This window comes from Mixophyes fleayi, chromosome 1 (genome assembly GCF_038048845.1).
Source record: "Mixophyes fleayi isolate aMixFle1 chromosome 1, aMixFle1.hap1, whole genome shotgun sequence".
Classification (NCBI taxonomy): domain Eukaryota; kingdom Metazoa; phylum Chordata; class Amphibia; order Anura; family Limnodynastidae; genus Mixophyes; species Mixophyes fleayi.
In genome coordinates this window covers 89,686,540-89,712,291 of record NC_134402.1, presented here as the reverse complement: position 1 = coordinate 89,712,291, position 25,752 = coordinate 89,686,540, and the positions used below count along the sequence as shown (strand labels likewise).

At 37.8% G+C, this 25,752-nt stretch overlaps 1 protein-coding gene across 1 annotated transcript in view; it reads right to left on the bottom strand.

Annotated features, from left to right (window-relative positions):
* The window catches only part of LOC142140014 (putative ATP-dependent RNA helicase DDX60), a 155,227-nt gene that overhangs the window by 117,678 nt on the left and 11,797 nt on the right, over nucleotides 1–25,752 (bottom strand). The window contains exons 5-8 of the mRNA XM_075197877.1: nucleotides 14,141–14,330; nucleotides 10,883–11,221; nucleotides 9,635–9,751; nucleotides 3,541–3,672 (exon numbers count right to left, since the gene is read on the bottom strand). Of these exons, the coding sequence (XP_075053978.1) occupies nucleotides 3,541–3,672; nucleotides 9,635–9,751; nucleotides 10,883–11,221; nucleotides 14,141–14,330 (778 nt within the window). The remainder of the gene's footprint in view (nucleotides 1–3,540; nucleotides 3,673–9,634; nucleotides 9,752–10,882; nucleotides 11,222–14,140; nucleotides 14,331–25,752) is intronic.

Below are 25,752 nucleotides of genomic sequence, written 5' to 3'. Positions count from 1 at the left end.
AAATATACTGAATGTAAGCTGAATGAGGTTATGTTATGATTATATATTTAGGATGTAACGACTAAACAATATTAGCTGACAAATTAATATGTAATCTTTTAGCAGAAGTTAAGCACATGCTTATGAAGTAAAGATGCTCACTGACCCCTGTGTTTTGGATCTGGATTACCTTCGTGTTTTGGTTTTGTTAAAACCGCCCTTGCGTGTTTTGGTTTTGGTTTTGTTTTGCTATTTTATAAAATTCCATTTTTTTGGGCTAAAATCACATAATTTAGGTATTATTTTGTACCTACATTATTATTAACCTCACTAATACTAATTTCCAGTCATTTCCATTCAATTTTGACCATCTCACAGGTCACAGTATGCTTTTCATACACTTTTAGCCAAATAGTACAGCGATCTGTTTGGATGGTAAGCAACAGAGCAATGACTCAAACACACAGCAGTTCCTATCACATCTAGAAAACACTGCAACGAGCGCTTCACGTTTTTTTGGATAAGTGAGGTCATTCTACAGCTAATATATGGCAATGAGTGCTCCACCTGTTTCTTGGATAAATGAGGTAATTCTACAGCTAATAAATATCAACAAGCGCTGACCCCCCCGGGATGTGTGCTTTTATCACACACACCAATCCAGGGTGCCAGACAGCGCACTAAAAAGAGCTATTGAAATCCATAGCAAAAAGGCAATTGGATGTCTAACTGTATGTTACACCCTACACTTATAGTGAAATAGAAAAAAAGCAGCCTGCAAAGACTGTACGATAAGTAGAAATATCCAAAGCAGCTTTTGTGTTTGGGTGTATATTATTCCCATACACTAATAGTGAAATAGAAAAAAAAGCAGCCTGCAAAGACTGTACGATAAATCAAAATACCCAAAGCAGCTTTTGTGTTTTGGTGTATATTATTCACATACACTATGTAGTATAAATTAGGAAAAATGCCTCCTCTCTTCCTGCTCTCTTCCTGCGACCTAACCCTTCTCTCTCCCTCTCTAAAATGGCGCTGGATGTCTGTGGAGATGGCTATTTATTCGTTCTAAAAATCGCAAGATCTGAGATCTGACGACATCTCGTTTTGGAATCCAAATAGGCGGGAGAGTACCGAGCCGACTCACAACTGTATGTTGCGTACCTGCTAGGGTTGGCACTACTTCGAGGAAGGTGTGGAATCTAATGCCCCTGGTATTTACCAGGGACCCCCACAAGGAGGTATGGACTCCACCGCAGGAGACACGCAGTTCGCGGTCCTTCCCCAAGTCGTATAGCGAGGTACAAGGAGAGGATGGTCAGACAGGCCGGGTCGGTAACAATGCTGGCATTCAAGGTACACAAGGAGAATCCAGAAGAATAGTGAGACAAGCCAGGTCGGTAACAGTCTAGCAATGCGGTACACAGGGAAATCTAAAAGAGTGGTCAGACGGTCCAGGTAGAAAAGACACAGGAAGGCAGAATGGTCAAACAAGGCAAATATATATGTAAATGCTGGAGGCAGGTAAATGAACCTGATACTCTGGCACTGGGATGCCAACAGGAAGTTCCTTATAAAGGCTGAGGAGCCAATGGGTGCAGAGTGGACAGCAGTATTCAATTAATGTCACCTGTTAATAATATAGTCATTATCGACAAAACAATTACCCACCCCCCATAATATACATTTATTAGGATGGTATTAATGTATACTGTGCATAAAATGCATTTTTATAGTTGCTGCTGATTTCAAACACATGTTCTAGCATGCGTAGGCGACAGTCATCAATATCACTCTGCACTTACACCAGCCATCTAGCTGGTGCAAGTAACACAACTGAAAAACATGTAACTTTGAGATGACCAAAGCTTGAATCGGACACTGCTGCACACGCTCAAGCTTGGCACGCCCTAACTGTACATTGACTATATGCATATGCCCATTCTTCTTGCCAATTTGCCCATGAAATCTTAGGCTGTCATAAGGGTCCTTTGTCCGCCAAGATGAATTGGATGTTCTTGTGTTGACTGGTGTATGTATGGTCTGAGTGAATTTGCACAAAATACAGCACTCATCAGCATTTACAGTACATTCCTTAATAAATCAGGCCCACTGTCTCCGTCTTATTATGTAACTCCTGAACTGTTTCTCAAGAGGTCTGACATCTCCTTGCAACCTTTAACTCGCTTCTCTGGCCACCTGCACCACCTCCCCTTCCTCCCCCACAGCCCATGATTTTGCTGTTTAATTAAAAGACAAATACACTACCACCTTCTTTTCCACTCCCCAATCCACCCTCAATTCATTCTCCCCAGTAACTGAACATTTAGTTTGCACTTCTCATCTCACTTCGCCAACTGCTACATAGACAGTATTACCTCCCAACTTCTATTCTTCTCTCCCCCACCACATGTCCATTTCTGCCTCACCTCTTCTGCCTGTCTCTCTGCACAGGCTCATTTCATCCTTCAAAATTGTTTATTAGACAGTGACATGGCAGATGTAAGTGTAGACAAATGCAACGTTACTCATCAAGGCCATGGTAAAAATGTTAGTTAGATTTTACATAGAAAACAATTGTGGAAAAACTGAGGTAGAAAAGGACTTGGGAATACTAGATGACAGAACGCTGATTGGCAGCACAGACTGCCAGACAATGACTGTAAAGGCAAGATATTGAGATGAATAGAAAGGGTGATAAATGCACATGATGCAAACATAACATTACCATTTAAGTCACTGTTTAGACCACATTTTCAAAATGAGTTACAATTTTGGGCACCGCAATGTAAGAAGAACATAGGATAATTACAGAGGGTTCATTAATAAAGGTAATGGGAGGGTTAAATTATGAAGGGAGGCTAGAAAATCTAGGTTTGTCTACTTTGGCAAAAATGTCCCTTAGAGGTAACCTAACATATATAGATATAATTTGTATACATACAGCTCCACAATAGCATAGAGAAAGCTTAGACATAGCATAGATATGCTGCTTGCTAGTGATAGGGTATGGGATTTTGTCACTTACCACTATTTGTACACAATATAATATAATAATGAAGTGTCATATACATAAGAAAAAGTGTCTTGACAATTATTAATAAATGCAAAACTTGTATTTACCATATAGAATATAATTTAATACAAACACAAACACAAAATACTAATTAAATTCACTTAAATATGAATATGTTTTCAGTTTGAAAATCAAATGGAAATATTTTTTCCTGCAGCAGTCCAACAGGAAATATCAATTAAGTAATGGTAAAAGACATCTGCAACTTCACATTATATAGCAGCCCCACTAATAAATTAAGAACTATCAGTTAGAGCGGCCAATAAGCAATTTGTTTGTGTTCAGACCTACCCCAGTTACAATAACGCGAGCACACCATTACTATATTCAGCCTATGCTTGCCTGCCCCTTTCCTCCCCCTTTCCCCCTCTTCAAGCACAAGAAGTTGTAAGTGTAAGATGCCAAAATCTACATATTGACATTTGCAAACCCATTTTGTTTATGAAGTTTACTGTAGTAAATATACTATAATGAGATCATCATACCTGTACATTATCAGAGTTTTTCATTTCTGCATGTATTCTCAGTGTCATAGAGCATGAAATAACACAAGTAATGGCTCTTACATCAGGTTGTTCATTCAGACTTGTAGAAAGAAGTGAGATGCATTTATGTACCTGTAACATAAACACAAATATTATGATTCCACTATTTTTCCAAATTGGTGTTTCAGTATTAGATATTAGATAATCATTTGTCAGCTTTCTCCATTGCAAATAAATAAGGAGAAAAAAATGTCATATTATAACAAGTTAGACAATGGAAAAATCTGTCAACCCAAGAGAGCAGTCAACTGAAAAATATTTCTGTTTGCAATAAAAAAAACAAGTATTCTAACATGTCTTACTTCCTTAGCCTCACAAAGGGATGATTTGCTGTATTGTTGTCTATAAGTGAAATACTGTAAAGAACAGTAACAAAATGCTGTTTCGTGATGTTGTTAGTCTATTTTTGTCTTCACACTCGTGACCAGAAATATTAGCACCTTTTTTCAAATAACTCATAATTTCTTCTAAACATAAGTTGAAATTAACCACAATTATGGTTCTCTCTCTGATAATATTGCAGAACCTTTGTTTTTTTTTATTCTGAATGTAATACTGTATGTCCTTTAAAGTCAATATGATGTTAAATACTTTCGTGTCAAAAAAGACAAAAGTATTATAGGAGTGATACCTTTATTGGCTAACCCAAATTTTTTTATTTTATTTGCTAGCTTTCAGAGCACAGAGGCCCCTTCATCAGGCAAGTTTACAAATTAATGTCTGAGAAAAAGGCACAACATTTAAGAGCTGTTACATCAAGAAATTTGTACAGTGGGGGGAGGGGTACATCATTAAGATAAGCTAAAGGTAGTAAAAAGGAGGTTTTTGTTATGGTTGGAAGAGTAAAAGTCCTACGACTTCAGAGGTCTGCACTCTGCTGTGGGATGTGAAGTGTGTCCATGTAGTGGGTCATAAATCTGGGTGTTAGATTGAGACCTTTAGTCAATGACTGGAATGTTCTTATCAGCTTGAATTCCCATATTTTTATGTATCTGAGATCATGAGTAGTTAATAGTGAGTCTAATGGTTGGGTGAAATTTGTTGAAGTTTTTATGGAAAGTCAGCAGCTCATCTTCAGAGCCAGTCCAGATTAGTAGAAAATCATCAATATAACGGAAGTATGCTAGAGGTTTCATTGTGCAAGTTGATAAGAATTCCTCTTCTAGTTTAGCTATGAAAAGATTATCATACTGAGGTGACATCTTACTGCCCATGGCACTTCCCATACACTGCAGGTATTTGCCTTTCCCAAAAGAAAAGTAAATATAATTAAGTATGAACCTGATCAGCTGCAGGGTTGGCTCCATGGCTAAACTGTTTCTTTGAACATAGTGTTGTCATGCGGCTATGCCATCCTTGTGGGGTATGTTAGAGTACAGAGACTCCACATCCATAGTTGCTAGTATTGAACCTTCTGGTAGTGGACCCAGGGCTGAAAGTTTGCATAGAATGTCTGTGGTATATAGCTGGGTGTTTGGCTCACCAACGGTTTTAGAACATTCTCTATCCAGCCACAAATCTTTTCCTTTAAGATCCCAATACCAGAAATTATTGGTCTCCCTGGATTGCCTTCTTTTAAGTCACAAACTGAAAATAAATGGCATTGCCAATTTATTGACACTCTAGACTTCATATTTTATAGCGCAGCCTTTGGTCAGTTTAACTGCAATCAATCTGTTTTTATTCACATGAATGAGCTTTGTGCACCTCTCTACTGTAAGTTTGGTGCAACCAAACTGCTCCAGTTCTCCCAGATTTCATGGTTGTCTTCCTACAACTGCTGTTTTCAGGTCTTCCTATAGGCGTTCTATGGGATTAGACTTTTTACTGGCCACTTCAGAACAGTCCATTGTCTTGTCTTGAACCATTCCTGGGTGCTTTTTGGAGTGCGTTTGGGTTATTGTCCTGCTGAAAGATCCATGACCTTTGATGGAGACTCAGCTTTCTGACTCTGGGAATAACCTTGTGCTCCAACGTGGAGATTACCAAATTTCATGAAGTCAAGCACACATCCAAAGCACCCAGTACCAGATGCAGCACAGCCAGCCCAAAACATTACTGAACTTCTTCCATGTTTGATTGTAGGGAAAGTGTTTGTTAGTTTGAAAGCTTTGGTTTGCTTTCTATAGACATAGTGATGATGTACTTTACTCAAAAACTATTTTCCAGAAGGAATGTGGCTTGTTCAGGTGTGCTTGGCAAACTCCAGTCAGACTTTCCTATATCTCTCATATGTGTATGTATGTGTGTATATATGTGTGTGTATATATTGTAGTATAATTGTATCTGGGTCGCCGTCCTCTGGGGTGTACGGTTGCACTTCTGCCAGAGAAATCACATAAGTCCAACGTTTCAGGTTAATAGCCTCAGATAGTTTTATTCACCAGCTTGCAACACATAACAAAACATAAACAAAATCCTAGCCGTCTGGCTACTAGCTTACACAGTGTAGTACACTCTCTAGAGTGAGGGGTCTAATGTCCCTCACTTTAAATCAAACAAGTGGAACTCACAGCATAAATTACAGCTTCTCTCATTAGACCCCTGATCTCCTCCCTGGACAGTGAGAGAGACTGAGAGATCAGGGCTGGAGCCTTTTAGAAACCCCACACAGGTGTGTCCTGATTACTCTGCTGGGAGTCTGCAGAGCCAAAGACCCAGACTGGGCTTTTTGTATGGAGCCCACCCTACTCTCTCCATACAAAACACCAGGTACCCATTACCTGAAGCTGAGAAACCAAATAAGAAGCATTTCCTCAAAAACTCCCTGGTGTTTAAAATACAAATGACAGGAACCTGGGACTTATGTACCTGCCATTTACCTCTTGCCCAGGACTTCTGTCACAATATATATATATATATATATATATATATATATATATACACACCAATCAGCCTCAACATTAAAAGCACCTGCCTAGTATTGTGTAGATCCACATAGTGGGCCCAAACAGCTTTAACTCATCGGGTCCTGTGTTAGTAGCAGGTCCATTAAGTCCTGTAAGTTGCGATTCTAACTTGTTTTTCCATCACATCCCAGAGATACTCGATCGGAGTGAGATCTCGGGAATTTGGAGGCCAGGTCCACACTTTGAACTCTTTGTCATGTTCCTCAAACCATTCTTTAACAATTTTTGTAGTGTGGCAGGGCGCATTATCCTGCTGACCGAGGTCATTGTCTTCAGGGAATACTGTTGCCATGAAGGGGTGTACTTGATCTGCAACAGTGTTTAGGTAGGTGGTGCATGTCCCAGCAGAACATTGCCCAGAGGATTAAACTACCAGCTTGCCTTCTTCCCATAGTGCATCCTTGTGTCATCTCTTGACCGTTCTGTGCCTACACAGCCCAATAGGCAGCAAGCTGCGATGAACTGTGTGTTCTGAAACCTTTGTATCATAGCCAGCAATAACTTTTTCTGCAATTTGTGCTACAGTAGCTCTTCTGTGGGATTGGACCAGAGGGGCTAGCCTTTGCTCCCCACTCACATTAATAAGGCTTGAGTGCCTCTGACCCTGTCATCGGTTCACCGGTTGTCATTCCTTGGACCACTTTTGGTACACTTTGCAAGACCGGAAATTTTTTGGATTCTCTGTCAAAATCTGAAAAGGATTTTGGTTTAATTTCTTGGACAAAAATGGATAATTGGATGTATTAAAGATGAAGGCTCTGGATGTAAGTGATTACTACATAGAGTGTTTTTAATTATTTCAAATAAAGTTATTTTTAAAATGGGGGTGTGTTTTATTTACATTTTGTCTTGGTGCACTACAGGTCCTAGCAGTTCCCCAAGTGCAAGTATGCCCTGGCAGCCATGGATATGGTGGTGCTTGTAGTGCGTTTCGCATTGGCGTTTGCTGAGCTCACTGTTCGTGCACGTTCAATGTAATTTTATTTAAAACCTACAATCAGCCCTACTTCTAGATATTAGCGGGGTAACGCAGCATATTATCTCAGATAGACGGAGACAGACTATTAGGATAAGACAGTGACAAATGCTACCATTTATCACTATATAGGAAGCTTATGAGCCTGCAATAGATTGGAGAGTACTCACACAGTTTATCAGCTCCATAGAAATGAAAGACCTAACTAGGCAGTTCCTTTAGATTTTAGAGTGAGTTCTCAGTACCATACTAGACAAAATTCTGATATCAGTTAAATATCCAGCATTAAGTCTAAGTTAACACATTTCTCAGAAAAACTGAGAGAAATGACGAGAACATCAAGATATTCACGCCGTAATGAGCTCCCAGCATAGCTACAAATAGGCTTATAATAGCAAATACAATAGCGGCGCAGCTGAAGGAGAAAGGGACAGAGTCTAGGAGGCGAGTCTGATATCAAGACACGGAATGAATTGTGTGTGTGTTACCTAACCATACAAGACTGATATTATACTCTGAGGTTATTACAGCACCTAGTGTGCTAGCCCTAAGGGGTTATATGTTATATTATCCTAGTCTGTCAGTAAAAGATTAGAACAATAATAAGTGTCTCACGCTATCTGGTACTCCGTGTTATAGTGCACATCCATGATGAACCACAGGATAATTAATACTATCTATCAGATGATGCCCTATATTTAACCACTCACACACTATTGGATAGAGGAGAGCGGTGGTGAATATATATAACAGTATATGGTATTACTAGCCTACAGGGTTAATCTGTGGTATGCCATCAGGAGCTAATATAAGGCTCTTAGAGGGTGTACACAGAGTAGTAGGACGATATTCATAGTGTCTTATTGTCCATATAAATAAATATACCTGAATTAAGGGTCTGATGCAACAATCAATAAGACATTCATATTAATGTTAATTGTGAATAGTAGGTGTATATAGTGAACGTGATACATTTACCATATTAAAGCGCTATTATTTATTATCATTAGAACAAGTGAGACAGCACAGTAGTACTTCTACTACTTCTTAACAGTCTAATCATTTTGTGTATTCGGTTACTATGTTTATTCATACAGTGTTTTTAATATTTCGCTAATTGAATCAATTTAATAAAGATATTAGTCTTAACAGAAAATCAATCTATATTGTGATATAAAAGAGTGCCCTTTATACACATCTCAATCATCCCCTTCCCCATTTCCCCTTTTTCAGCAGTATGTCTATATTGTGTAGGAGCACCTCCCCATAATGAGATAAGAAGATTTTTTATATGAATTTATTTGGGGTTAAGCTTGGTGCGGTGTAAAGTGTTTTGTTCAAAAAGCATGTCTAAGTTTTGTGCAAACATTTGGTCAACAAAATAAAGTACATAAATAAACTGCTAATTGTGAGTGTTTTCAACTAATCTATGATTTACATGTTATCTCTTTATGTTAATTACAGAAGGGTGCAGTGTGGTGCCTATAATGAGGAAACCTGAGGCACATACAGTATTACAAGCAGTATGGTTTCGGGTGCTGCAAATTGAATGGATCAATCAATTCAATTTAGGCTTCATTGGTGGCCTGACATTGCCCATGCTCTCTGTAGTTTTAAGTTACAGCCTTGGTTTGCCTGTCTATTTTGATTTCCTGGTACCGACTAGGCTTTGTGTATCCTTTTATGCTAGTAGCCCTGATCTCAGATTGAACTTTGATCCTTTGCCTTCTACCCTGACTTTGATCTAAGTATTTAATACAGCCATGCTCCTTGTACTCAGCTACCACCTCGAGAGGGAAGCAACTTGTGGATATGTTGCAGTGAAGTTCAAGTTGTGGCAATCATCCTGACTCATTAGAAGCCTCTTACATGAATTCTTCAAATAAGTATTTTCATTTATTGGAATCAATTTCTAGAGGCAGACCTTTGAACTTCTGTTAATAGATGGCTATTCAACCCATTTATCACTTTAAATTATATTACATTTCTTTTTATAATAGTTTTTTGCTCTGTACTTTTTATGAACTTGGATCCCTTCAATTACTTTATGGTCCAGACATGGAACAAATCTGCAGCCTTATCACATAAATTACAGCTGTAAGTATGATTGTTAATACCATATCTTAGTAAAAGTAGAAAGTAACTGTACCTGCTTTTGACAATCCATCTTTTGGAATAGCTGAAAGACAGATTTGGATTTAGACTCCTCACGCTTTTGTAAGGAGGCAATTATGTTTTCAAGAGCAGCCTTAAAATGTTGCTCATTCTAAGAAAATGAAGAAAATAAACATTAGTTGTTAGTAAAACTGAAGTTGGGTGTAAAACGCCACAAACTTCCTGAATCAGTTTGACAGGGACTACACATTGTTACTCTGAGATCTTGGAGGGCCCTATTCCTTCCACTATCTAACTCTCAGGCTGTGGCTTCCTGCTCGCTTCCAATATTGTTCTCACATCTGGAATTTTGAGATTGAAAGTTTGAGATTTGCTCTTTGCAGTACGCGTTAAAAATGCTTAAATGTTAAAATAAATGATAAAATGTTGCCTGTTTGACCATAAACGACTATATTTTATGCTAATTTTTAACAACTTTTTAATTCGAACAGCAAACATTACTGTGTTTGAGTTCAAAGTTTGAGGTGCGCTGTTCACATTAGAAAACTGTTTTTTGAATCGGCTCAAACATGTTTCACCTTCTTCAAATTTAGCTAGAAACATTTTAGCGAGCCAAAGTTTGAGAATTTACAGTGACATTCATACTGTAGATCCAATTCAACACACCTGCTATTCCACATAAATTTAATGAGCATTTCCATTTTGTGTATCACTGTCTGCAATGCATGTATAGGATCCTTAGCAGATAGTGTTGGTCCTTGTTGTACTATTTTTGAAGACTTTTAGGGTACCCCCTGGCAAGCTAGCTCTAAATTTAAAAACGCATGAATATCAGATTCAATATTGGGACATTTATTTTTAAAATTAGTACTGACCTATTAGCATAAGTGTCGTGAAGTGGCTGGTGGCTTAACTGTGTAATTAAGGCATAGGCATAATATTTAAAAATAGAAAGCAGTTATACTTAGTATTTTTTACTGGCTGGGGGATTTTTGCTTTTGTTTATATTCTAGCACCTGTTTTTACTACTGTTATTTTCTAGCACTGTTACTTATAAATTGATTGAGCAACACCCATTTTGTGTATAACTGTTAGTTGGTGATTGATGCAATAACATATTACTCAGTAATCTGTACTGTTCCATGATGAAAATAAATAACAATGCAGTCAAAACACACCTAGATATGAGAATGAGCTCATACAAACTTCTGTTTTTCCCCAAATATTCCAGTTTTGTGGCATTATAGTTTAGTATGTGAACTGCACATTACCTTGCTCTTACCTTTTGTATGTATTGCTTGTGCCGACCTGATGATTTGACATTATATCCATAAACTCTGAGGTGATCAGACTCCTGTCCAGCAGTGAGCACAACATTGATTTGGCTTCCCAGGACATTTAGCATTAGCATATTTAAAAAATGTGTTTGTTGATTGCTCATTCCTTCATCAGAAACCATTAAAAAGTAAGGAGACTGTTTCTTGATAAAGGTTTTCCATTCTTCGGAGAGAAAGTTTGAAAATGTGTGTACAACTGTGTCTGTATTGTTCAGTAGGTGCAGCATAAGCTGTGTACGCAAGGACATCAAATGAGGCCATTCAAAATACATTTGTTCCATATCCTAAGAATAGTATAAAACAGTCATAAGAGAACCATTGCAAGTGTTGTATTTGTATGTGCTTAAAATGTCTATATTTATTTACTGTCACTGTACAGAATATATCTGATAGCTGCAGCACAAATTTATCAGTCTTAGACATCATAGAAACTGGCATCAATTTTATGCATTGTACTAATATAAACCCTAGTACAAGAATACGGAGGCGTTCATTTACAGTAGGACATGAGGACCCTTTTTTTAGAATAAAATAACCTTTTTATAACTGTAGATGCACAAGAAAAATGTGTATATTGATGACCATACTAGTTAAAAGCCTGTCAAAATGACGGTAAAAAAGAGTAAGATCATAGGACCACAGTTATGAGCATTAATATTAATATTTGTTTCATCAAGTTACCGACATTAAGAATGGCGTGGCATCTTGTTCACTGACTTTGTAGGCGTTGATGTTATATTACCTCTGTCCTGTTCGCTCTTTGATTGTTTTCTCTGTGGCGGGCAATTTCCTGAGGTGTCATATTTGCATGGCGATGACAATCACGGCCAATTTTTTTTTTAGCATTTACGACCTCATATCTAATGCGTTAGATGTGGTATTCATATTGCAAAGAAATATGTAGTATAAAGTTATGCTCTCTTTTAACAGAAAATAAGCAGGTATCATCAGGTATCAGGTATTACACAGCAATTGATACACTAGTCAACACTATGTATTAATAATGCAAGAAATATTAAATGCAGGTCGATTTTATTCAGATAAAACTCCTCCCAACTTGATCAACATATCACAGAGCAGTGCCCCCCCTAGCCTGACTCACATGCCTTTTTCTAAAACCATTGTACATGTAAGAGGATAGAGAAAAGTCTTGGTACCAAATGCACACAACACATCTGTCTTGTATTCTTCTTGCAATCTCCACTTTCCTGCAAATCACAAATGAGGGATGATGAAAGCAAGGAAGTACTGTAATGGGGGGCTGGCTTGTTGGAGGTTTTCTTGAGATTTTTAATTACGTTAGACCAAATAGTAGAGATGTCCTGGCACAAAGACTTGGCTGCAGGGACTTCAGCAGGAGGTAAAGGAGTACATTTTGCAACTAATGGATGGAGTACATATACGGTGAAGAAGGGCGCAAAAGAAGAAAATTCATGAAACATTTCAAGTGCAAATTCTGCACATGGGAGGCAGTCCGTCCAATTGTCTTGGCTTGAAGAAGTGTAAATTCTAATGAAAGTCTCGATTTAGTCTTTCCGTCTGGCCATTAGATTGGGGATGGTAGGCCAAGAAAAATCTGAGACAGATATCAAGATGTTTAAAAAGTGATCTCCAAAATTTTTAAATTAATTGAACTCCACGGTCTAAAACAATCTCCTGGAAAACAGATGACCGATGGGTGCTCAATGAAAAATGTTGTGTTGAGCACAGGTTATACAGGCAGAAACAAACTCCCTTACATAAAGATGAATAGTTGTCCACCAATAATTCCTAGATATGAGCTCCAGAGTTTTTCCAGAACCATCATGCCCTGACAAGTGAAAAGAATATGCCCAATGTAAAGACTCTTTTGAGATTTGGGAGGAACAAAGGTCTTACCATGCGGGGAAGTCACAGTGAGATCTATAGAAGTAGAGACAAGGTATTTGGGATCCAGTATAGGATGATTCTCCAGATCGTCCAGATTCTTTCCGTCTTCAAAAGTTCAAGACAGGGCATCTGCTTTCTTGTTCCTGTCTGCTTGTGTAAAGGTTATATAAACATCAAATTGAGAGAATAACAAGGACCAGCAGGCTTGATGAGGGTTAAAGCATTTGGCCGATTGGAGATACAGCATAATTTTATGATCTGTAAATATGTTTACTGGAAAATGAGCTACTGAAAATCTCCACTCCACAAGGGCAAGTTTAATGTCCAGGCGTTTCTTATCCCCAAATGTATCATTTTTCTCAGCTGGAAGGAATTTTGGAGAGAGAAAAACTGCAGGAGTGCAACTTCCCCGTCAAAAATCTTTGGGAAAGAACAGCTCCTACACCTACTGAGGGGGCATCAACTTCCAAGAAAAAAGCCATTGAAGAATCAGATTGTTTGAAGACTGGGGCTTACGAGAGAGCCAATTGAAGGAAGAGAAAGCTTTGAAGCGGCCATAGTCAAATTCTTAACATCTGTACCTTTATGAGTAAGAGAACTGATGGGAACAGCTAGAGTGGAGTATCACTGATTAAATTGTCTGTAATACTTAGCAAAGCCAAGGAATCATTGAATAATTTGAGCACAACAGGTTGTGGTCATTCCAACACTACACAAACTTTTTCTGAATCCATTTGAAGACTAGAACCAGAGACTACTGTATATACCCAAAAATAGGCATTTGGGCAAGTTTGAAGTTTCTCAAATTTACAGTAAAGCCAACGTTTACGTAATTGAAACAGGACTTCTGAAACTTGAAGGCGGTGAGAGACAAGATCTTTAGAAAACATCAAAATATCTTCCAAGTAGACAGGTACACAGTAGTAAAGTAGGTAGCTGGATGAAGGGGAGTGGAAATCTAATCAACCAATGCAGAGGAATAGAAAAATATATGATAGGAGTGCACAAGAGAGCCAGAGATTCCGGCATGTGACACACTCACATGGAGAAATGTAATACTGTACTATAGGAGCATCATGAAGTAAATTATCCTGTAAATGTGTAATCTATTTATAATATGGTTCACAGTAATAATGTTCAATACAAATAATCTAATTCTAATATCACCATGTATTGCATTTGTTGCTTTTTGCTGCTTTAATATTTGTTCTTATGATTTTGATTGGTTGATGGCCCTATTGTGACATGTGTTATTGTGTGTCTAATCATGAGCATGTAGAGAGTAGGTGTCTGGGGTGCCATAGTGATACATCTTACAAATCTATTGTACATACCTTGAAGAAAACAATTACATATTTTGCTCCCTTGTTTTTTAGATTAAGCAGGAAACGTTCCACCAAGAAAAAGAAATGCAGATTTTGTCCTTCCTTTAGCGAATCATTGGTACTGCCGGTTATTAACAAAGAGTCTCCATCAATGACAAAGAACTCAGATTCTACGTAATCATTAAGTAGACTTGCAAAGCTAAGGGAAACAAAATGAGAGAATTAACTGTCTATAATGAAGTATGTATTAGTAATTTTATTTAATTTCATGTTTTTAAAATTAGATTTAACACATACTTAAGTGTTCTATAAATATATTTTAATGTTATGTTTTCTTCTGTTTTAGTATTTTTATGTAAAATATTCAATATAGAGGGTGGTACTGTGTAATTATTAGAAATGAAATAAAAAAATACTTTTCTATATATAAAACACAGGTCAAATTTCTAATGCCCCTTTGTCTAGCAGGTAACATGTCCCAGACTAAGGAGACTTAGAGACTTCATTGTTTATATTAACTTAGATAGTAATTAAAAGCAATCATTTTACACTATGTTTAAATCACTTTACTCTCTCATCAAGATACATGCTGCAAATGTATAACAATCATGTAAACCGCAGGCATTTCAATGTGCCACTGTCCTGTGTACAAATCAACAGAAAATCCTACTGGGAAAAGATAAAAACCCTATAGTTATTTTGTCTTTATGAAAGCTTTTCATGAATCCAATTCTTGTGTCAAGGTTTGATATACCCTAGGCTTTCACATGGAATTTTTAAATTGATACTATCAGGGCAGGTGCTGGGATCTCCGGAGATGACGCTTTCTCCATTAAAAACCCCTTTGGCACATATGCCGAAGTGGCTTAACTGCACATGCGCTTCTCCTCCATACCGTGCGTTTGTTCCAATACCTGCTCTGTTCTCTGCAGAGGACTCAGACTGGAAGGTGCCATCTCTATTTTATCAGCACTCTCTTGCCGTGCTTACCGCATTCTACCAGTCCTGGATACTATTATCACATATTTATATTCTATTTTTAAAGAAATAAAGCCAATATTTGACATTAATATTAATCATATGGAGTAGAATAGTGCTGAATAATATGAAGTGTTTAAAAAGAAATGAATATTATTATTGTCAGCGATTAGTAAAATGCCACCAAATGGCATGTGTGTGTGCTTTCCAGAGAATTTTGAATCATTCACATCAGTCCCTGCCCCGTATAGAGAGAAGTTATCTGTTGGAATTGCTTAAAAAATCTTATGGAGAAGTATCTGATTGAGAGAGTACCTCTTCTGAATCTGGCTCCAAAAACCAAAACAATCAACTAATTCACACTCTTTTTCATGTACAGTGTTTATTTCCAAGTTCAATAAATCTTTTAAGATCATCAGAAAAAAAAAAAAAAACATTTTAAAGCAAGATATGGTACACCTTTCCCTTGAACCATTAGTCTTTTTTTTTTTAAATGATCCAATCTCAAGAACTTATTAGCCCTGACTTTTTGAACATAAAAGACAAGAGGCCTGTGTCGTTGAGGAGTGCATGGCAAAAAAAAAGGAGTAAATGAGATCCTGGACAAAACCATGTTGCAATGAAAAGGGTGCAAATGAGTTATTATTTTACACATAAGGAAAATACTGGCTGATGTTTCATGTAGCACACAAATACTTGATAGCTTTATTTTACACTGAAATTTAAAGTTAATCTAGGACATTCCCTGTCCAAAATATAAATCTGTCCCCACATTTTAAGTTTATCTCCCCCTCCAATGCAACATGGTTTTGCCCAGGTGCAAAGTTACTCCTTTTCTTTGCTTTGCTCTCTCAATGACTCAGGCCCAAGGTGAGGTTACCAACTAAATTGTCATTCAGGCTTTTATTAATTGTAACACAAGTTATTTTATTGTTTCAATAAAGGTGTGGTCTACAATACAATTACAGGAGCAGATTTACTGAAATAACATTATTAATAAAGTTAAGACTCATATTGCGTCAAGACATTTTGCACTCCAACACAATAGTGACCTCATTTTTTTCAAGTCATTGGTGTTGAGAATGTTAAGTTGACAGCTGGGTGGGAATCTTTGTGAGCAGGAGCTGTACTAGATTAGATGAGTTATCTATATCCAAATGGCCTCAATCAACAATAGATCTGAATGAGATTGCTTAATTAAGTATACCTGTATGCATTTACAAAAAAATATTTAATTATTCTCTTCCTTTCTTTCTTTCCCCCCTCACCCTTTGGAATGAATCAGTGTATTAGAAGCTGGTGATTAGCAGTCTTTCTGTATTGTTTATTTTCAGGATTTTAGAGTATTTACTAATTGTCTGCATTGGCATATCTGTTTACAATTTGTTCAAACAGAGTTTTTGGTTTAATAGGTGGCCAATTTTTATATATATATATCTTTATATCCAAATATATCACTTTTCTATTATTTTAGTGGTTAAAAATGTGTTTATTTAACAAGCTTCTACAATTTAGTTTTTTGGTTTTGTTTTGACAGTGTCTGAAAGAGTCTGAAAGACTGCTATGCAGCTTTTCAAGTTATACCACTTCCCTATTATTATACTCGTTGTTCTTGATCCAGAGCTGCCGGTTTGCTTTCAAATTTGCATCCCCATTTTTGCAACACAGTTTGTTTGTGTCCTTCAGCCTCACTACTGCAGATTCTTTTATGCAACACAATTAGCATTTTTTCATATAATCGCTGTTAATATGAATACATAAATTTATCCTAATCAGGGGAAGAGCTTTGTTGGTATTTATCCTCCTTCACAAGTTCTGGAGTTGCTTCTTGTGTTTAATAAGAAACTACCGTTTTGATCCTTTTTTAGTTGATTCTCGCTTTTGATAGTCCAGTTCACACAGTTTTAGCATGCTACCTCCATTGAGAGCTACATGTGTTTTTAACAGATGTGACTATATAAAAGCAATCAATAAGATATAGGAACAGCGCTGAGACCTAGAATTAAGCCTAGTATTGAATCCACGTTGGCACAAATAAAATAGTTTATTAAATATAAACATGTAACATCCAATACACAACATATAAATAGCAAAATATCAGTGCACTGATAGCAAATCCCACTCTGCTACAAACTGCAGACACAGTATGGAATAAAGGTTAGTGAGTATGTAGCATAAAAAAAGCGTGATCTAATCACTTGTTCAAATGAATAGAGATGTTGGTAGTTCATAGACCCAAAGTCCTTCCAATGTTAAAAAGGGATTATTTCCATTAACATCGGCATCTACTCTGGGGCGGCTGACGAACCAGCTACACAATCAGGAAAGTAACGGAATATATACTATCTTCTATTGCATTATTGCTAATTATTGGAACTTTCCTGGTGCATTTTCTATTACAATTTACTAACCTTCATTCCGATGTGTAGTGAAAGCATGGTTAATATATTGACTACAAGACTACGATGATTCCAAAGGAATTATAATAATATTTACTTTAATGCATCAATGTGGTACATCTTGAATTATTAACATGTTATGAGGAGCCATCCTATTTAAACATCTATCAGGAGTTAATGGAAATAATCCCTTTTTAACATTGGAAGGACTTTGGGTCTATGAACTACCAACATCTCTATTCATTTGAACAAGTGATTAGATCACGCTTTTTTATGCTACATACTCACTAACCTTTATTCCATACTGTGCCTGCAGTTTGTAGCAGAGTGGGATTTGCTATCAGTGCACTGATATTTTGCTATTTATATGTTGTGTATTGGATGTTACATGTTTATATTTAATAAACTATTTTATTTGTGCCAACGTGGATTCAATACTAGGCTTAATTCTAGGTCTCATCGCTGTTCCTATATCTTATTGATTGCTTCCATTTTTGACCCACGGCTTTATTACAGCAGCGGGACCTGTATTAATACCTAGTTTATTCATTTTAAATTTACTAGTGATTCAGCGCCAAAATTATTGTGTTTGTTTGAGTGACTTTATAAAACACTTGTACTTTTTGTCGACAAAAATATAGTGTTATATAGTTTTGCAATACGATATAAATATGGATTGTTTTTTATTTTTCAACAGAATGTTTTTTTACAAGTTAAGTGCAGTGTTTCACTCTCATTGTGTGATATATTATTATTATTATTATTATTATTATTATTATTATTATTATTATTAAGCTCATCTTTTTTAAATATCTATATAATTTTATTGTTATGACATTTAATTCATTTATTAATTTATATCATATTAAGGCTGCTCAAGATTACAAATAAGAAGCCTTAAAAGCGTCCCCTTTGAAAGAGTCACTATTGAGATTCCTTACCAGTGCAAAGCACTGATTTTTTTCAAATCTAAATACTCATTTTGTGTTGACTGCATTTAGTTAATTATTTATTATTATTATTATTATTATTATTATTATTATTATTATTATTTATGACTTTATCCATTATGTGATTATTGTGTTGCTTCCAAGAATCAATGCACTGACATGTTTATGATCTTCAAGCAGTCTACAACTGTTGGTGTAACTGTATGAATTAAGGGCAGGATATATAAACTGCCAGAGTTGAGTCTGCAAATTCTATTCCTCTAAGTCGAGTTATTCATGACAAAACACTTATGCACTGCACTACTAGCTCCAGCATTATTCCATTCTATTTGGGATTGTTCCTCAAGATTTTTTATCAGTTTCCTGTAAACCAGACTTTATGCTAGGTACTACAAACTTGATCAAGAAGTATCAGGAGAGGTACTTGAGAGACATAGGACATCCTGCAAGTATTTGCTAACTGCTTATGTTTCTTATCAACATTCAATCCCATTGCATATGCATCCATTGAGATCCACATGTGTTAACTGGGATGTTTTTGTCTTGTTGGACTTTATCATTATCAACATTTATTTATAAAGCGCCAGCAAATTCCGTAGCGCTTTACAATTGGGAACAAACAGTAATAAAACAATACTGGGTAATTCATTCAGAGAGAGAAGTAAGCGAGCCCTGGTCGCAAGCTTAAAATCTATGACTTACTCTAGTAATTATTATTTATTATTTATTATTATTATTATTATTAATTTTTATTTATAGGGCGCCACTAGGTGTCTGTAGCACCTTACAGGGACAAACAAAATTACAATACGAGGTGAGATACACACAGAACAGTAAACAATAATCACAGTAACTCAGTGAGCTCAGGGCACAGCTAGAGAGGTCGGGGAGGGGAGAGGGGTAGGTCCGCCAACAGCGGCACCTAGGAAGGAGGGGACGGAAGAGAGGGAGACCCCCAGGGGGAAGAGGAGGGAGCGAGAGGGGACGGGGGAAGTGGGTCCTCGAGGAGGAAGGCTAGGTAGCTGGCGAGCAGAGTTAAAAGTAGTGGAGACAGGAGGAGAGAAGACCCTGCTCAAAGGAGTGTACAATCTAAGGGGTGGGGTAGACTGACAGAGAGACACGGGGGAGAGAAGGAGAGAAGGAGGAACAGAGGATAAGGATAAGGGAAGGGGAATGAAGGGGAAGAGTCAGAAGAAAAGGTAGGACTAGTACTAGTAGTATTTATACTAGTGATTGATATGTCTGGTTGTTAACATTTTGACAATTTATCTGCATTTTAAAGTCTGAGATCTTATGTCATAAGAGTCATACCTATATACCAGTTGCGCTTCTATTTGGTCCTATTTTGCATTTTTTTTATATGAGTATTTTTTATTTTTATCTTATATGCTATTATTGACTACGAAAAGTAATTTAAGCAATGAATCACGGACAGAAGTTTTTTGTAATTAAAATCTGTTTTATATGTTTGTGGTGTGTGATTACTGACATATAGCACTGTTTTACTTTTATTGTCATTAGTAGGAGGGTGTAGCCTCTTTTGACAGGTACATTGCACCTAGATTTCTAGCATACTGCTTTTAAAATCCCAGGAGAATGTCTGTTGATAGTAGCTGTGAGCTGATGTAATACTAAAGGCTTGTAAACAAAAGCCGGATAAGGGACCTGGGTTTTATGGATGGAGAGTGCAGGAAGGGCTCTATCCATTAGGCCTGGAGCCGTGTCTTTCAGGTTACCTATTAACCTGTTGCTAATCAACAGGTGCACCTGAATGTTGCAGGTAAAAAGGCTGCTACTCATCACAGTCTCTCTCTCTGCCTGAGGACTGAGGCTGGTGAGTCTCTGTGAGAGGAAACCTTGCTATTTGCCTGTGAATTGAACTATTTATGTTTTATTTTAGTTTATTAGTCAGTATTGACAAATGTTTAGTTAGAGCCAGACAGCAAGGGGTTTATTTTGAAGTTATCTTTTGATTTTGCTGCTTAATAAAACTTGCTGACTCCAGTTGTACCAACAATCCTGAAATTGTGTGACATCATTGCTGCTGTTTATTACCATCTTCCCCAGGAGATCGTACCTGGTTCCCCCACATGGTCACAATATAAATAATTTTTATGAGTGTGTTTTTGACTATTTAATAAACTGTCTCTTATTATTATTATTATTATTATTATTAATAATTTTTATTTATAGGGCGCCACAGTATCCGTAGTGCCGTACAAGGACAAACAATGGCACAGTACAAGGTGAAACAGCACAGTACAGATAACAGTAAGCACTATAAATCTGGGGGCTCAGGCACAGCATGAAAGAGAGGGAGGGAGGGGAAAAGTGAGTATAGGCAGGTAGCTATGGCCCAAGAGGGAGGGCACGGATGACAGGTTGAGAGTCACTGAGGGGAGCAGAGAGAAGCGAGAGAGGGCAGAGGGACCGATAGGAGGTGAGCTGAGTAGCAGATTTGTAACTGTGACCAATTCATTTTAAAATTGAGACTCGGCTTTGATGTTCTTTTGAAAATTTTAAAAACATTTATCTAGTTATTTTATTTGGATTCATTTTTTATCAACATGATTTCCCTAAAAGTAACCCACAGTGCTGTTTTTTGTATGCAGTTTGTCACTTGTCTGATGGAGAGGACAGCTTACGGTAGCAGGTAGTGAGCAACCAAAATGTATTTCACAGGCAGGGGTTTAGGAGTGGAGAAAACAGCAGAATCCTTTAAACAAGGCAGGGGTCAGGGCAGGTAGAGATATGAGAGCAAATCCGTTTAACAAAGCCAATGATCAGGAGTGGAGAAAACAGCACAATCCTTAGAAAAATCTGGGTCAATAACAGATAGACAGAATCAGGTCACGATACAAAGGCAGACTGGATCAAACAGAAACTATCACCAGCATTGGTATGCTGCCAGGAAGAGGTTTATAAAGGCAGCAGCACCAATCATAACTTGCTGGAATATGATCTGCAAGGCTGCAACAGTAAGTGAACAGCTGATGCTTCCAGAGTGGGAAGCAATGCTGATTGCTATAAACATAGCAACAACTGATTCAGAGAGACTGCAGTAATGATACATTTCTTAACAGCAGTCTCACAGCAGACAGCAGTGAACAGGTAGAGGATATTCCTGAGCATTCCAAGTGTGTTTTATACACAATCGGAATAGCCGGGTACCTTCCTCTGATTGCTTTATGGGCCAGAACTGCAGAGCCACAGAAAACTTGGCCCTAACGTGTACCAGCTGAGGGCAAGGTAGATGACCTTATCTCCCGGGTCCAGCCCACCCCTGACCTTCATCCACCAACTGCCTGTAGCCAGGAATGAGCACTGCACTTGTAATTATCAACTGCCCAAAATAATAAAGTAAAATTGTGCCTGCAATTATCAGCTTCCTGATGTTGGGAACCATTGCAGTGCCTGTGGTCACCAACTGCTCAGAGCCTAGGAACTAGAGCTGTGACTAGAATTATCAACTTCTGGGATTCAGGAACTAGTACTATATCTGCAATTGTCAACTGTCAGGAGCCAGCAGCTAGCAGAGTGCTTGTGCTTGTGTTCATGAACATGTGTTATTCTGCTACCTTACATATCATGGGTACCCCACACCTCTTATGTTGTAAGCTTGTTTGGGTCATGCCATCTTTATCTTCTGTTTCATGTCATTGCATGTCGTCTGTATCATGATCCCCTCTGTAAACAGCATTGCATAATATGTTGGCATTAATAACAATAATAACAATAATAATAGTAACTGTACACCGCTACATGTGCTATATCCACACTTTATGCACATTGTGATTATTAAACAGGTGAGACACATCTGTGTGCTGTTCACATACAAGAGCCTGCGGTGAGACAGAATAAGCTACTATCCTGGATATTTGCCATAAAGGTTCTACAGAGGTTTATGTAATGAAGAAACACACAGCCACAGGTCACACATCACACATTACTGAACACCAGGGGGTAAATGTATGAACGTGCGGGTTCTTCAACACCCGCGTGTTCAGTGTGTTCGGCGATTAAATTTCAAGCGGCGCTGCATTGTAAAGGGAAATTTCCCTTTACAATGCAGCGCCGCTTGAAATTTAATCGCTTAACACGCGGGTGTTGAAGAACCCGCATGTTCATACATTTACCCCCAGAACTGGGACTACTTACATGAAAGCCAACATTGCATAATTCCATTCAAATTACACAGTCCAATTTTGATAACAACAAGCAAATTGGCAGAAGAGATTGGCAAATATGTGACTCACATTACATTGATATAAACATTTCATCCCCCCTTAGTGTTCTTTATTTTTATGTGCATAATTGCCCTGTAAGATAAATGCAACCCTGTAAGTATGATACATAATTATAAAACTAATATATTTGAGTTTAGTTTGAATATATCATAGTCTTGGTGAGTTGAATAGGATAGTACAATATATTTTGGAGTTTGCTGTTAAGGCTTTTCAAATATTGTTCAGTAACACTTGTTACCTGCAGCTTGAAAACAATCTATTGTTTTCAGATACATTTGGATACAACTTGGAGTGTTTTCACCTACAGTAGTTACACTTAAGGGGAAATTTAATGAAGTGCAGTTTGCTCAAAAAGCAGTTTTTCTTGTGCTTTGATGTTTGGTTTGTAAACTGTGCAATTTTCTAAAGGTCAAACCGAACCTCAAAGAGCATGCATCAAATCCACATCTGCAGTTTGGAGACCTTGATGGAATACACACCGTCGCATGTAATAAGCAGCAGTTTGCTAATTCACTTGGTATACAAGAGCTTATTAGTCAGGGCTGTCTTGGCTGTTAGAAAGAAATAAGCATGAAAAATGAATTAAAAAAGTCCCCTCCCCGTCCCTAACAGCCTAATCTACTCAGCATCAGGCTGAAATAATGATTAGTCCCCCCACACCTAAAAAGTACCAGCCCAATGCTGAGTAACACTAAAGGCCTCCTAGTAGCCATGGGCGTTGAGCACTAGGGTAATATTAGCATGGGCCCAAGTGCATGAAGGGGTAGGGTAGAGTGGCAAAGGGAAGAGCTCCATTGCTGAAATACTAATCTACAAGTCATTGCAGACTTTTTTTCTTAAGTTACACTAATAAGTGTAGGGTCTAATATACACCCAAAGATGAGTGCTCCATTGCTAAGAGTCATTGATGAATAGGAAGGCAAGCAGGCTTGTCTGCTGAATTTGCAGGCAAATTCTACTGCGTTATATAAGTAACAGACAAAGAGAAGAGCTCCATTGCTTCATTGCTAATTGTAATTGCTGAAATAGAAATTATAGGCCTGGCTGGCTTGGTCTAAATCTGCAGTTACATTTTATTGTACCATAGCTAACTCAGAAACAGGAGAGGTGGCAGGGTTCAGTGCTGAAACAGAAATTGTAATAATAGGGCTGTTGGTGTTCTTAAAACTCTCCAGTGACATTGTACTGTGCCATAGCTCATACAGAAACAGGAGGGGTGACATTCTTGTTGTCACTCTCCAGTCTCAGTCACGATGATCCTAATCCCTCTACCTCATGTACTAAAGCCTATGTTCAAGTGCATAGTGGTTTTAAGTCAGGGAAACAAAAATGTAATTAAAAAGCTTGTACCTTTTTTAAAGAAAAAAAACCTCTAAAAAAGGTGAATGTTTACTGTAGAAAAACATAAAATTGCCAAGATTCCATTCTACCCAAAATATGACCAGGTGTACCAGCATCAGGTAGCTCCCTTCTTAGCTAGATTTAAGCACCTACACTGTCAACATATTCACCCTCATCATTGTGTACATCTTACTCAAACAATACTAATTCATCCCTGCTGGAATCCACCATCACAGAAGTCTGTGTACTTTGATGTAATTGCCGATAATGGCCTTCCTCATGGAATTTGTAGTTCATTTTATGGCAGAGCTGTCATGATTTTTGGGCAAATTTAGACCAGACCAAATGTCAAAATGTTGTGCTCACTCATCTGCATCACCACTGGGTGTCTTGGGAAAGCTAAGTTTTTTCCCTAGAACCAGTTGCCAGAGAAACTGAAGGAGCAAAAGTCATTGCAAGATGTTGATAGCTCTTTGACTCTGGCGAAGCGAATTAAATATTTAATCTACAATTACAATATAGTTAGCAGATTTGTTTAGTTTAATTTCCTCCTTCAATTTCTCTAGCTGCTCCTCAAAAAGTATAATGAAGACAATCACTTGATTTAAGCTAACCATGTCTGCACTCTCTTCACAGGTGACTACTTCGCTGGACTAAAGTACATTCCCCCTCAAATTCTAGTCTTCTTGGAGCTGCTGCATTCTCCTACATGCTGTTGCAGAATCCCGAAAGTGACCCTAAATTTTTCGGGATACAAACAGTATCTCCTGCATGTCATTGTCATTTTTTAAAAGTTCGGTAACACCAAGTTGATTGTGTGAGCAAAACAGGAAATGTGATAAAATTCCCACCGCTGTAATGCTCTAACAATATTGGTGGCATTATCAGAAATCACATATCCTCAGGAGAGTCCAAGCAGGATTAGCCATGTTGCAATGAAACCCCTTAGTGTTTGTAACAGATTGTCAGCTGTATGCCTCTTAGTGAAGCCGCTGATACAGAGTAGCCTACTTCTGAAAAATGAGATGTACTTGGGTACATGCTGCTGCTGTTCCTGCTGGTGAAGGCGAATCATCAAGCCAGTGGCCTGTCACAGTCATATAATCTTTAGTTTGCCCAGTTCCGCTTGTCTCCATATGTGTGGTTAAGTGTACAGTGGGTAGAATGGCATTTTTAGTGCAATAATTCAAGTTTTAAGAACCTTCTGGTAGAGGTGAGGAATAGCTTTTCTAGTAAAATGGTGTCGTGATGGAATTTGGTAATAGGGACAGAAGACCTCAAGTAACTGTCTAAAACCAGCTGCATTAATAGTGGATATTGGACACTGATCTAATATTAGCATAGTCCCCATGGCGTCTGTGATCTGCTTTGCGACTGGGTGACAGCTTTCTTACTTCCTCTAGCAAAGGATTGTTTATCAGTCAATTGTTGTAAACTACTAGCAGTCTTCTTCTGGGTTGAAGATCCACCCCCAGTAGTAGCAGCAGCAGGACTAAGGCTCAATAATTCTTCAGAGGAATCATGGTGGGTGGAGGAGTCATCTCGCCTTAGAAACTTGGATGCAGGACTAACTCCCATCACTTGTGAGGATATTGATGATGAAGGTGTTGGGGGTGTAGATCGCAGGTGCTGGGATCTAGATGAGAGAAGGGAGGTAGCTGATGCTGGACTGGTTTTTTGTTATTTTTTTAACCTACGTTTCTGAT